The sequence below is a fragment of the Neofelis nebulosa genome, chromosome 9, assembly GCF_028018385.1.
Source record: "Neofelis nebulosa isolate mNeoNeb1 chromosome 9, mNeoNeb1.pri, whole genome shotgun sequence".
Taxonomy (NCBI): Eukaryota; Metazoa; Chordata; class Mammalia; order Carnivora; family Felidae; genus Neofelis; species Neofelis nebulosa.
Window position 1 is genome coordinate 141,410,688 of NC_080790.1, and position 13,545 is coordinate 141,424,232.

A 13,545-nucleotide genomic window follows, 5' to 3' on the forward strand; every position below is an offset into this window, starting at 1 on the left:
GCTGAGATGGGAGTGATGTGCCCAGGGATCCCCGCAGCAGCCGCGAGAAGCTGGGAGAGGTGAGGAAGGGTTCTATCCTGTGCTCCGGGAGGGACTGTGGTCCTGCTGGTTTTCAGACTGGTAGCCTGCATTACTGTGATGAAATCAGTTTCTGTTGTGTTAAGCTTCCCAGCTGTCATTCGTCATGGAGGCCCCAGGAAAGTAACTCACCTGTGTCCGTGCATCTGGCTGCAGTCCACAGGGCTGAGCCCAGGATTCCCCACCGGCCCTGGGGTAAACAGGTGTGCTGTCAAGATGCGACACCACTGCCCCCTAGTGGCCCTGTGGAGACACCTGAACTGGGCACCGGGCACTGCCTCCTCCCACAGCCAGGGGCCCTCCATCCAGGACTCTTCCCACTCTCAAACACCCAGTTGGCCTGAGCCAAACACCACACTGGGGCAGTTGAGAACCAGGTTTATTTCTGGTCTTTGTCAGAATATAAAAAAGCGCAAAACAAAGAAGACAAGACAAGCATGGCAGGGTGGGGGGCAAGACAAAGGAGGGAGAAGACTGCGGCAGTGATAGGAAGGGCCCCCTGGAGAAGACAACGTTGTGATGGCACAAGGCGGGCTGTGGCAATCAGGGTGGCCAGAAAGGACGAGGGGGCTTCCTACTGGGGCCGGCGGGATAGGGGGCACCAGGCCAGTTATCCAAATCCCACTCGGGGCCTGCAACAAGCCACTTCCCATCTGGAGGCTGGCTTGGGGCACAGAGAGGAGGCTGGAGGCTCAGCCTCAATCCCTGAGATTTTCAGGGCTCCCTAGGGGAGTGGGCAGGCAGAGGAACAAGAAGGTGGGGGCTACCAGGACTGCCCTCACTGTCCCTCTGCTGGGCAGCACCAATCACAAACCTTGGGCCCTCTGGCTCACAGAGTGGTTGCTCAGGTGCTGGCTGGATCTCTGGTGGGCAGGGGTCGGGGGCACAGCCCTCAGGACAGTCTCTTGTGTGAATTCAGATTTTCTTGGGAGAGGAGCAGTGAGAATACATGCCCACAACTGTCCCTCAGAGGCAGCCTCCGCAACCGTGGGAGGAGGGGGAGGGGGGACACCCAAACCCAAGGCCAGGAGACAGCTGGGCCTGATCCCCGTCATAGGGTGCTCATAGTGCTGGGTTAGGTCTTGGGCGCCTGAGCAACCCCCAGACCTCTCTTGCCACAGTTCCTGGGAATAGATGGGGGCGTGGCGAGGGCTTCAGAAATCACGAGGGCACGCACTTGGCATGGTGTGCCTGGGGATGCGGCTGCTGCTGATTATCTGGGTGGGGCAGGGGAGGGCACTCGCCAGAGGGAGCTTCCACAGCTTATTCCGCCTGTCCTCTGGATGCTGGGTGAGGGTGTAGAACTGGACAAATGGGCAGACAGACAGACCTCTTGCCCTGGGGGAGGGCAGGATGCCCAAAGGAAGCGTGATTCAGCAGGCAACAGGGGCACAGACATCAGTGTGGGTGAAGGGAATATAAATAAACGGACTCCCCGGGAGTCTAGGGGGATAACCAGACCCTGCTCTGGCTCCAAGTAGCTGCCCCACACGCTGCCAGCAGCACCAGAGGGTGCATTTGGGCTCAGGTCCTGCAAGGAAGGGCCACACCCAAGCAGCCCGCACCTGCTCAACGGCCCAGAATGCACAGCCAGAGATGGCAATCCTGGTCCCACCTGTCCATCGGGCTGGGCTCAGCCCCTGGGGCCTCCTGCAGGGTCCGAGAGCGGCTGTGTGCCAGCTATGCGTCATCCTTGCCACAGGCTGCGGTCACAGTGCTGGGGTCTGGGGTTCGAGCCTCGGGCAGCAGCTAGGACATGTTTCCAAAGGAGGCTACGGGGTGGGTAGGGGTGAGGAGGGGTGGAGATCTCTGGCATCTGCCACTCTGCCAGGCACAGGATGGCCCTTACCGGCGTCCTACAGCCGCCCCCCTGAGGTCAACTCACCCACCCTCCTCTTGGCCCCATGGCCCAGCCTCTCCCCCTGCCCCCCCCCACGCCCCCAAGACTCTCAGGCCCCCCTGGCTCCTCCCACTGACCTTGGCTCAGCAGCTGCAGGCTCCGCCCCTCCTCGCGCACCTGCAGGCGCAGCACCTGCTGCAGCACCTCCTGCCGCTGCGCCTCCTGTGCCAGCCCCATCCGCTGCAGCTTCTCCCCATTCAGCCTCAGCAGCGCCCGGCCTGGGAGAGAGGGGAGGAGGGGTCGAGCCAAGGTCAACACGCAAGGAGCATTAAGAGCCAAGGCAGAAGCGGCGGGGGGGGGGGGGGGGGCGGCGAAGAGGGGGACATAGACTTAAAGAGAAAGAGAGGCAGAGACAGAGAAATAAGGAGAGGAAAGAGGGGGACAGGCAGAGGAAAGGCAAGGACGGACAGAGCCGGGGCAGAGAAAAGCCAGAAAAAGATAGAAATGCACTGGGGAGGCAATGGCAGATTCTGCAAAGAGACAAACCTAGAAGGAGAGGTTGACTAGAAGGAAACAGAAGACAGGAAGAAACGATAGCAAAAGAAACTGAGGCAGGCTGAGGGGGGGTCTCCAGGGGATCCTTATGCCCCTCACACCCCCAGCAATTGAGGGTACCTGTGATGGCGTGCTGGGAGAAGGCCTCCACGTAGACGAGGTAGTTGTGGGGACAGTGCTTCTTGAGCCACTTGCAGACGTCCTGCTGACTCCACAGAACCACAGGCCTCGTCAGGCCACCCAGTGAGGGACTTGTGTGGTACAGACCATAGTGGTCGGAGTATAGCCGGCCCTGCAGGGGAGATGGGTGGCAGGTGGAGTGAGGTGATGGGGAGGGCAGGGGCTGAGGTGGGTATGCTGGGTGGGTACCTGGGGGGCCTCCGTGCCAGGCTGCTGCAGGAGCTTGACTGGCCGGCCGCCAGCGGCCCTCTGGCTACGGGAGTCGTGCCATGTGAGGCTGGTGCCTGGCGTCCGAGGCAGGTGACAAGGGATGCTCTCAGTGGACACCGTGTGATCCAGGAGGGTTCGGCAGAAGCTGAAGTGTGCCGTAGCTGTAGAGCACGGGTGCCTGGTCAGAGTGGTCAGGGACAGGGCCAGAGGACCCTCTCTCTGCAAACCAGCTCCCTGCCCAACCCATCTTCCCTCCCAACACAGAGAGCCACCTTCCCAGTTAGAGGTTCCCAACCCCCCAAAGGCAGAAAGGAAGTACACAAGAGCTGTCTTGAGCACCCACCCAGCCCAAGGATGACGACCTAGAAACACCTTTCCTTTTCTGAGTACACAGTTCATACTCTGGGGAACAGGACTGTGCCTAGATTAGAGAGGAAATGTGCCCACCAGGGAGCCTAAGACTTATAGCCTGGCGAGGGGCTATCCTGAGTCAGGCCTGATCTTACCCTTGCCTTGGGCTGACACGTGCTGAACCAGAGTGGGGCACACAGACAGGACCTGCTTGTGAGGGAGCAATGGCCCCTATGTCCTGGGAGAGCCTGCATGGTGGGAACCCCCTGAGTATGCTGCCTGCCCCTCACCAGTGAGGGCACCCAGTCTCTGCAGCCATACCTAGCATCTGAGACTTGGCTCCTGCCCTGTTGTGCTCTGCTCATCTGCTGACCCACCAACAAGAGGCCTGAATGAACTCTGGGTCAGCCAACAACCAGGATTGCTCTCCTCCACCTGCCGCAGAGCCCTTGGCTCAGGACAGCTCCTGGGGGTAGTGGGCTTCCAGAGGGCATGGGCTGCTCAGCACAGTTGTGCAGGGTCCAGCCGTATGCTCAGAGGGCCCAGTGACACCTTGCACCCTCTATTCCCCACACAGACTTCATTTTACTCTTGAAGTTTCAGTTTCACTCCCATTTCTGGGCTTGTTGCTGACATAGGTCATGGGAGGGCAGACACCCCGATGTGCTCTTCCCAACACCTTGCACAGGTCTGGGCACAAAGGAGGTGCCCAGAAATACTGTGGATTAATGGGTGGATGGATGCGTGGGTGGGTGGACAAAGGCTCTGTGTGGTATCCACAAGTCAACAGAACCCTAGGGAGATATAGGGCCCAGGGGTCCCCTCATCTTTACAGCATCCAGGCCCCAACTCAGCAGGCAGAATCAGGTTCTTGGCCAGGGCGCTTGCCCCACTGGCTCTCAGCAGTAGAATGAGAGACCCTGCCTCCCATGGACACAACCTCGCAGCCACAACTGAGGGCAGGGTTTGGCGATGTGCCCAAGAGGTCTCGGTATCGGGGAAAACCCATTACTTCCCCTCCTTCTACCCCTTAAGATTCCTCCGACTTAACATCCCCCCTTCATTCTTACAACGTTCTGGAATTGGATGACACCAGGTGACTCTAAAATTGAGGTCCAGGTGTGGTGTGGCTGCCCCGTTGTGGCTTCTAGTATCGTGGGAAAAGATTAATAAACCTTGCAGGACACAGGTGCCTGTGCCGCTCGGCCTCGCGTCTCAGGGCCTCGCGAGCGGAGCCGTGCAGGGCCGGGGCCCCAGAGCTAAGCTCTGGGCGAACCAGTCGGACGCCACCGAGCGCGCTGCACCTGTCAGGGGACAGCCGAGCCCCGCCCATTTCCTGCCCAGCACCAGGAGGGATCTCCATCTTTCCGTCCGTCTGCTCGTCGTTCCGTCCCTCCCTCTTAGCCCCAACGTCAGAATTCCAGCATAAAATGGGGCGGGGGCGCCCAAGCCCGACTGTGGCCTCGGCTCCCTCTCGGCCCCACTGCAAGAGCTGGGGAAGGAAGGGGAGCTCGCGCGACGGAAAAGGTGACCGCAGGATGGTGCGAGCCTGAGGACAGGAGCCCCAGCCCATAACCTCCTCCCAGCCAAGGGTGCGCTGATCCCCGAGGCCTGAGGCTACCCGCCCCGCCGCCCCAGCTCAGGACAAAGACACCGGAGACCCCGTTCGGCCAGGACGCGCCCCCCAGTCCGCGCCAAGCCGCCACTTGGAGTCTGCCAGTTCCCGCCCCCGTTCCTCTCGGTCCTCGAGCCCCCAACCTGCGATATCCCCGAAGCCCTGCTCACCGTCCACATCCCGGCGCTCCCCGAAGCCGGCGCGCACAGCCCCGGCGCGGCCTCGCGGGGGGCTCAGCTTGGTCCTTAGCTCCGTGAACATGGGGCCCAAGGATCCCGGGCCCGTGCACACGCCCCTCGCCGGGCGCAAGGCGGCCCGTGTGGCCGGCGGGGAACGCGCGCCGCTGCCCCGCCCCAGCCGGCCCCGCGCCCGAGCCGGTCCCCGCGCCCGGCGAGTCTGCGCGGCGAGGCACCTGCCTCTGAGCCCTGAGTGCTGGGCGCGCTCCGGGAGCTCCGAGGTGTGTCGGCGGCGCGCAGGTCTGCGTATGCAAAGGGTGTCTGCCAGGGTAAGGGACGACCTTACGCACCTGGGCATGGCTTCAAGGAACAGTGATTCTATGCACCTATAACGGGATCCAGACGTCTGAAGGGGCTTCTGAGGCAGGGAAACAAAGATGCGACCTTTCGCGCGGGGAAGGAAGGGGTAGGAGGGGAGTATCCTACCTGCTCCTGGGATCTTCTGTCCACCGGAGCCCAGGTCAAAGGCCAGACCGATGCCTTGCAACCACTTCCCTTCGTTCTCCTACCTCAGATTACCGCCTCACTCCTTTATTTACGCATTCTCCACACCTATCCAGAGATCTCTCCTCAAATGGGCACTTGCTTCCCTAGACCCTCTCTTAACCCCCACCACAATGTGAACTCCAGGAAAACAGCCAGGGTCTCTCCCCTTCCCTCTGTAGCCCCAGAATCTGACTCAGTGCTCAGGATGTGGCACCAAAAGGGGGTTGGCTGGGAATGGGGAGGAGAGAGAAGCTCCAAGGAGGCTGCAGCAGGCAGGAGGGATGTGTTTGTTCCAGGACCCCGCTGAGAAGTGCTAGGGTGGGCTGGGGGCTGCCCTGTCCAGAGGCTACCCACTGAGTTTCGCTTGCTCTGCCAAGTCTGAGCACTCTCCCCAGGTGTATGTGGGCTGCTGGAGGATGTCTCACAGAATGAGCAAAGGTACACGCGGAGATACAGAAACGTATGCAGAGTCGTCATGTATGTCCACCTGAAACACGAGCACAGGTGATCTGACTGGTACCCATGTCCACCAACACACGCAAGTAGAGATCTGCACCGAATTCATCCACATGCTGTGGCCACGCATGCCCACATACCGAATTGTTCCCAACATATCTACTGCCTTTACTTATTTTCGCCAATTGGCCCTGTAGGGGCTGCACTTCTGCCCTCACTGCCATGTTCAAGGTGTGGTGGGGGTGGGAGTGGAGCCTGTACAGGGACCGGTGCCTGAACTGGAGCCCGGGGAACCTGAGCGCTGAGAACTAGAACAGCAGCCTGCACCCTGGGGCACGAGCAGACAGGTATGCCCACGATCAGGACACATACACCGCACACAAGCTGTCCACAACTAGTCAGGTGCAGCCCCGCTCAGATGTGTTAAGGCCTGCCCCAGGGCCAGGACGATTCTGAAGGGAAAGGTGAATGGCTGGGCCTGATTATGAGCGGTCCCCGGCGGTCAGGCGGACTCGGGGAGGGGACCATGGGTCCCGCTCATGCAGGCAGGTCTCCTCGGAAATGCGTCGAAAGCACGCAGTAAGTAAAGATGCCCCAGGCTGAGTTTTGAGGTCCTGCAGGTTTTTTTGCAGGATGATGTCGCTCCAGGAGGTCTCCAGCTGGGCGGTTCGCACGCCTCCCTACTATCAGGCGCCCCGCGCGTGCGCCTGCCACATCCCCGCCCCTTCGCCGGTGCCGGAAGTCGGTTTTCAGGAATTTCCGCCCGAGGAATGGGGGGGGGGGGAGTGGGCGGGGCTTCGTGCGGCCGGCGACCTTTGCTTCCGGGGCGCGGGTGACGCAGGGCCCGGGAGCTCTTCCTGCTGAGGAGCCTGGGACGTCTGTGGTCTTTTGCCTGCGGTCGCGGCCTCCGTCCCCTCTTCCTCTCCGGCGGTGGTCGTCACTGGCGCCATGAACAAGAAGAAGAAGCCGTTCTTGGGCATGCCCGCTCCTCTCGGCTATGTGCCGGGGCTGGGCCGGGGGTAAGGCTGGGGGCGAGCCGCGGCGCTTGAGGGGAGGGAGCCGGCGGCGCGGGCCCCGGGGCCCGGCGAGCAGAGCGGGCCGCGCGCGCTTGGGGAAGAGGGGCTGGGGGCCGGCCCGGGCCCGGACAAGACCGGCCTCACTACCCGACGCTTCTCCTCGGGAATCAGTCGGATTTGGGGAGCTTGGCGACGGGGAAGATTTCTCGAGAGGGATGACAGATTAGGATCTGTGGCCACACTGTTTGCAAGACGTCCCTGGGCTTGGTTTAATCCATGTAGAAGAATGATGCTTTGGGGTGGACCAGAGCTGAGGACCACTTGTGCTTGCTCCCTAGACGACGCGAGGCTTGGGCTTTGACCATGCGTTGGGGGTGAGCCCGTGTTTGGATCGGTAAGATGATCTGTGAGCAGGTCTGCAGTGAGGACTACGGGAATCTTTGACGGGTCGTAGGAACACCGCGGCTACTCTCCCCAGGCCAGGCAGACCCCACACCCTTGTCGAAAGCATAAGTGGTCCTTTCCCGGCCAGATTCCTCTGTGTGGCGGCTCCCAGTGCCCCCTTCTTTCCCCGTGGTGTTGGTCGTCATACACCGGGTGTTGGAACTCTCAGCTCAGGCAGGCAGGGCATCTGTGAGGCTTGTGACTGGGTCTCCCGCGCCTGTCACACGGATTACTGTCACAAGAGGTTGGAAAAATGAGCAGTCATCATCATTCTATTTGTTTGGTTATTCATTTGTTTAGGGAAGCTATCAGGTTGCCCTGTGGGGGGTTAAGGTTGGAGTGGGGAACACACAAGTCTCACTGGCATCATCTTCAGAAGACCTACCAGGAGAGGTGAGGTCTTTGCATTACTAAATATATAAAGAGGAGCAGAGGGGCGCCTGGGTGGCTCAGTCGGTTAAGCGGCCGACTTCGGCTCAGGTCATGATCTCACGGTCCGTGAGTTCGAGCCCCGAGTCGGGCTCTGTGCTGACAGCTCAGAGCCTGGAGCCTGTTTCAGATTCTGTGTCTCCCTCTCTCTCTGACCCTCCCCCATTCATGCTCTGTCTCTTTCTGTCTCAAAAATAAATAAATATTGAAGAAAAAAAATTAAAAAAAAAAAAAGAGCAGATTCGTTTTTTAAGCCTTTTTTCCCTAAAGTTTATTTGTTTTGAGAGAGACAGAGACAGAGAGAGAGCGCGCATGTACATGAGGGGAAGGACAGAAGGAGAGGGAGGGAGAGAGTCCCAAGCAGTCTCCACGCTGTCAGTGAGGCATTGGATGTGGGGCTTGATTGAACTCACAGACTGATCAGCAGTCAACGCAGGGATGCCTGGGGGGCTCAGTCAGTTGAGTGTCCGACTTCGGCTCAGGTCACGATCTCACGGTTCGTGGGTTCGAGCCCCATGTCGGGTTCTGTGCTGACAGCCCAGAGCCTGGAGCCTGCTTCGGATTCTCTGTCTCCCTCTCTCTCTGCCCCTTCCCTGCTCACACTCTGTTTCTCTCTCAAATATAAATAAACATTAAAAAAAAAAGAGTCGATGCTTAACCACTGAGCCATGCAGGTGCCCCTAAAAAGGAACAGATTTGGAACTCTTGGGTCCCAGCGGTCAGGGAATGCTCTATCGAGTGGTAGCATTTGAGCCCTATTTGGTAGAAGATTGGGATTTAGGGATGTAGAAATGTGTGTGACTGACGCTGTGTGTTGGGTGGTGAAGAAAAAAGGCCTGGTGTGGAGGAAGCTGAGGGACTCTCAAGGGGTCTGTTGGGTGGAAGGTGCAGAGGTGGAGGGGCCAGAGTTCCTGTAGGAGAGACAGAGCCGTCAGAGCGCCGTGGTCAGACTGCGCTGAAACGAGAAGGCTAGAGGCAGGGGTAGCGAAGTTGGTTCCTGGCTGTGATGGGAGTCAAGGTTTGGGGAGGAGGGGTTTCAGAGGTAGACTCAGTAGAACTTGGTACTGATGGGATGGAGAAGAGGGCACGGAGGTGAGGCCGGTGGTCTGGTGCCCGCCTGGTACTTGGAAACACCCCAGGGTGGCTGCAGGATAAGCACAGAAAAGGAATTCTGGTTGGGTCACGTTGGGGTTGGGGGCCTGCTTGGATGTGTGGGGGACGCGATCAGCAGGTTATTGGAAATGGGAGGTGGGAACCTGGGCAGAGGGAGGTCTGATGCTCTGGTGAGTCTCTCAAGGAGAATGTGGGGCCTTGGTAACCTCCTCAGGGTAGGTCAGAAGCTTTCCGTCCCGAAGAGAACAGACTAGTAACGTTGGCGAGCACAGCGTGCTTGGTTCTTTACTGCCTGGCGCTTTGGTGCCTTCCCAGAGATGTGAGAAAAAGAGGGGTTATTAAGTGGGGACTCTGGAGGGAGAACAAAGGAACAAGTTCGCCTGGATAAATGGGTGTCTTGGGGTCTCCTGCAGTGCCACTGGCTTCACCACCCGGTCAGATATTGGGCCCGCCCGGGACGCAAATGACCCTGTGGATGACCGCCACGCGCCCCCGGGCAAGAGGACCGTCGGGGACCAGATGAAGAAAAGCCAAGCTGCGGATGATGACGATGAGGATCTGAATGACACCAACTACGATGAGGTGACTTGTGGCGCGTTCCCAGCCAGTCCCCAGAAGGGCTGACCAGCTTCTTGACCCCGTGTGCCCTTGGCATCTCTGGCGACGGGCTCAGAGAGGCCAGTACAGCTAGCACCTCTGCTGTGCCCAGGGTACCTTCAGCAGAGGGCAGGAAGGGAGCAGGACAGACAAAGATACGTGCACTGTTGTCTCTTCAGAAGAGATGTACTAGCCCTGGGGTTTTGTTTTGGCTTGTTTTTAATAATTAAAATTCCAGGTGGAATCGGTGATGATTCTCTTTTGTTTCAGTGCATACTCTCTTAGTTAGTTAGTATTTGGCCAGTTGAGGTTTTCTTCATGTGTGTTCTAACAGGTGGCATTTTTACTCAGAGGAAAAGATTTTAAAAATTTCAATTCTGAAATGATTTAAAAAAAAATTTTTTTTAACGTTTATTCATTTTTGAGAGAGAGAGAGAGAGAGCATGAGCAGGGGAGGGGCAGAGAGAGAGGGAGACACAGAATCCGAAGCAGGCTCCAGCCTCCGAGCTGTCAGCACAGAGCCCGACATGGGGCTCAAACCCACAGACTGCGAGATCATGACCTGAGCTGAAGTCGGACGCTCAACCGACTGAGCCACCCAGGCGCCCCAATTCTGAAATGATTTTAAACTTCCAGGGAACTTGCAAAAATCGCGTGGAAAATGCCTTCACTAGCTTCTCCTCATCTCATGTGACCTTAGTGCAGTTATTGAAACCAGGAAACTAACATTGACACGACACTGTTGGCTGTGTGCCTAACCCGTAGGCCTCATTTGCGTTCCATCCGTTTTCCCCTGGTGTCTTTTTCTGGTGCACCCAGTCCAGGACTCTGCACTGCACTGGCTGTATCTCTTGGTCCCTTCCCATCTGGGTAGCTCCTTTATCTTTCATGCCCATGATACTTGTGAGCGGTACAGATGACTGACTTTATTTTCCCTCAGTTTGGGATTGTCGGATTGAGAAAAATTGTTTAACAAACGTTTTACAGCTAGAGGTGTTCTCTGTTTCTGCTTGTGGGGATTGTGTTGGGGGTGAAGCTGACCCTCTAAGTATGTTGTTGTGTCCTTAGTTTAATGGTTATGCTGGGAGCCTCTTCTCCAGTGGGCCCTACGAAAAAGATGACGAGGAAGCGGATGCTATTTATGCCGCTCTGGATAAAAGGATGGATGAGAGAAGAAAAGAAAGGAGGTAATGTAAATTTCTGCCCTTTACACTGTATTTACCCAACTCTCTTTCTCCTTCCTTTTTTCTTTCTCTTGCTTTTAATTCTATTTATTTATTTTAATAGTTTATTTATTTTGAGAGATAGAATGTGCATGCGTGAATTGGGAGAATGACAGAGAGAGCGGGGAGAGAGAATCCCTGGCAGGCTCTGAACTGTCAAGAGCAGAGCCCAATGCAGGGCTCGGACCCATGAACCGTGAGATTATGACCTGAGCCAAAGTTGGACGCTCCACCAACTGAGCCTCCCAGGTCCTGCATTAAGATTGTATTGTATTTATTTTTTGACGTTTGTTTATTTTTGAGGGAGAGAGAGTGCAAGTGGAGGAAGGGCAGAGAGGGAGACACAGAATCCAAAGCAGGCTCCAGGCTCCCTGCTGTCAGCACAGCTGGAGCCCACAAACTGTGAGATCATGACCTGAGCTGAAGTTGGATGCTTAACCGACTAGCCACCCAGGCACTAATCTCTCTACCCGTGGGGTTTGAACTCACACCCAAAATCAGGAGTCATATGCTCAGTGATTGAGCCAGTCAGGTGCCCCTGTATTTACCTAACTTTAAAAGAGATATTTGCTTTGACTTACTTCAGATGTGGAGAAAAGTTGCAAGAGCAATGCACGTGTCTGCTCAGCTCTGAGGCCACCTGGATCTTAATTTATGGCAGCCACACTTGGATAAGTGCCAGGCTGTTGGAGAGTAGTCTTAGGGCTGGGGACTGGAGTGGAGAGCTTAAGAACTCTATTGTTTTCCAGAAATCTACAGAATTTGAGGGATTGTTTTGATCACACGTCAGGATTACTGCCTTTGAGAGGGGTGTAGTGATGTTAGTTGATATTTATTAAGTAATTTGGAAGTTAGCTGAAGATGACAGATGAATATGTAAGTCCTTGTAGGCAGGGGCTGTGGCTGGAGAATCTTGGTCCACACGACAGCGCTGGGACTGCATTGGGACTGTGGGGAGTCAGGCTGGGCTGGTGGGGTAGGTGACGGTGAGCCTGGAGGGAGCAGGTGCACTCTGTCCTTGGGGGCCTGTTCAAGAGAAGGTGTGGTTTCTCTGTGGGTTCTCAGGTGGGTGTCTTGCCCTGAACTTTGGTTTAGCAAATCTGTTCGTTGATGTTACTTCAGTCTCCATTTGATATGGCAGCTTTCTGAATTCCCCGACCTTGTTTCTGGGGAAATTAAAACAAAGTGAACGCATAATCTTTTAAACCATAATAAGTTATATTGTTTTATAAGTTTTTTATGATTTGTAAAACAAATTTTAAAAATGAAACAAGTTACAAATAAGAAAGCTGTGGGGCGCCTGGGTGGCTCAGTCGGTTAAGCGGCCGACTTCAGCTCAGGTCATGATCTCGCGGTCCGTGAGTTCAAGCCCCGCGTCAGGCTCTGTGCTGACAGCTCAGAGCCTGGAGCCTGTTTCCGATTCTGTGTCTCCCTCTCTCTGACCCTCCCCCGTTCATGCTCTGTCTCTCTCTGTCTCAAAAAAAATAAATAAACGTTAAAAAAAAAAAAAAAAGAAAGCTGTAATTTTTTTTACTACTGAAAGAATGTGTTTTCATTATAGAATATTGGGACAGTGAGACCAAGTATAGATAAAAGGGTTATATTTAGTCATAAGTCCAGAAAGTGGTAGTTAACCTTGCTTCTTACACATGCAATTTAGTAACTTCCCATAATGTGTGTAGAGTTTTCATTTTGGAAGGGCGAAATACAGTTGCTCAGGGCTTTTTGTAACGCTTGTTATCTGTTATTACATAGACGTGCGTTATTTTGTATACCTCTAGTAATTAAGTATGTGTGGTTTTGCACATTAAAGAAGGTTGAATTTCAGTCTTCTAGAATTCACTTAAAAAACTGGGGGACATGGATACGTGTAGAAAGTCATCTCATGGGGCGCCTGGGTGGCGCAGTCGGTTAAGCGTCCGACTTCAGCCAGGTCACGATCTCGCAGTCCGTGAGTTCGAGCCCCGCGTCAGGCTCTGGGCTGATGGCTCGGAGCCTGGAGCCTGTTTCCGATTCTGTGTCTCCCTCTCTCTCTGCCCCTCCCCCGTTCATGCTCTGTCTCTCTCTGTCCCAAAAATAAATAAAAAACGTTGAAGAAGAAAAAAAAAAAAAAAAGAAAGAAAGTCATCTCATTAAGTGGTTTCGGAAAAATGCTTGACTTTTAAAACTTCTGTTAGGAGTACTTTTTACGATACAAACCAGTGGGACAGTGCAGCCGACCGGATGCCCTCATGTAGTCTCAGCCCTGGCTACACAGCTCGTACATTCGCTTCTCCCACATCTGCTGGTGGTCTTTGCTGGGTCGTGTCAGGGTCAGTTTATCCTCTGCACTGGTGCAGCACCTTTATTGCCCCAGCAGCATGAACCCCAAAGCTTTATTCCAATGACTACCTGACAGCCAGTCCATATCCGTATTTTCTTAAGAAAAAAGTTTTTTTTTTTTTTTTCAACGTTTTTTATTTATTTTTGGGACAGAGAGAGACAGAGCATGAACGGGGGAGGGGCAGAGAGAGAGGGAGACACAGAATCGGAAACAGGCTCCAGGCTCCGAGCCATCAGCCCAGAGCCTGACGCGGGGCTCGAACTCACGGACCGCGAGATCGTGACCTGGCTGAAGTCGGACGCTTAACCGACTGCGCCACCCAGGCGCCCCAAGAAAAAAGTTTTTTAATGTTTATTCATTTACTTATTATTTTTAACATTTATTCATTTTTGA

The 13,545-nt window shown here is 55.5% G+C and overlaps 2 protein-coding genes across 2 annotated transcripts in view; one reads left to right on the top strand and one right to left on the bottom strand.

Moving 5' to 3' along the window:
- Positions 1-440: 440 nt before the first annotated feature.
- SAMD10 (sterile alpha motif domain containing 10) lies at positions 441-6,714 on the bottom strand. Its single transcript, XM_058686279.1, has 5 exons — positions 5,000-6,714; positions 2,843-3,024; positions 2,594-2,765; positions 2,056-2,196; positions 441-1,850 (listed from the first exon to the last, which is right to left on the bottom strand). Exons 1-5 carry the CDS (start codon positions 5,361-5,363, stop codon positions 1,828-1,830), a joined length of 882 nt encoding a protein of 293 aa, XP_058542262.1. The 5' UTR covers positions 5,364-6,714; the 3' UTR covers positions 441-1,827.
- Positions 6,715-6,835: 121 nt separating this feature from the next.
- Positions 6,836-13,545, top strand: part of PRPF6 (pre-mRNA processing factor 6) — a 48,442-nt gene continuing 41,732 nt past the window's right edge. The window contains exons 1-3 of the mRNA XM_058686293.1: positions 6,836-7,026; positions 9,423-9,591; positions 10,675-10,793. Of these exons, the coding sequence (XP_058542276.1) occupies positions 6,956-7,026; positions 9,423-9,591; positions 10,675-10,793 (359 nt within the window). The 5' untranslated portion in view covers positions 6,836-6,955. The remainder of the gene's footprint in view (positions 7,027-9,422; positions 9,592-10,674; positions 10,794-13,545) is intronic.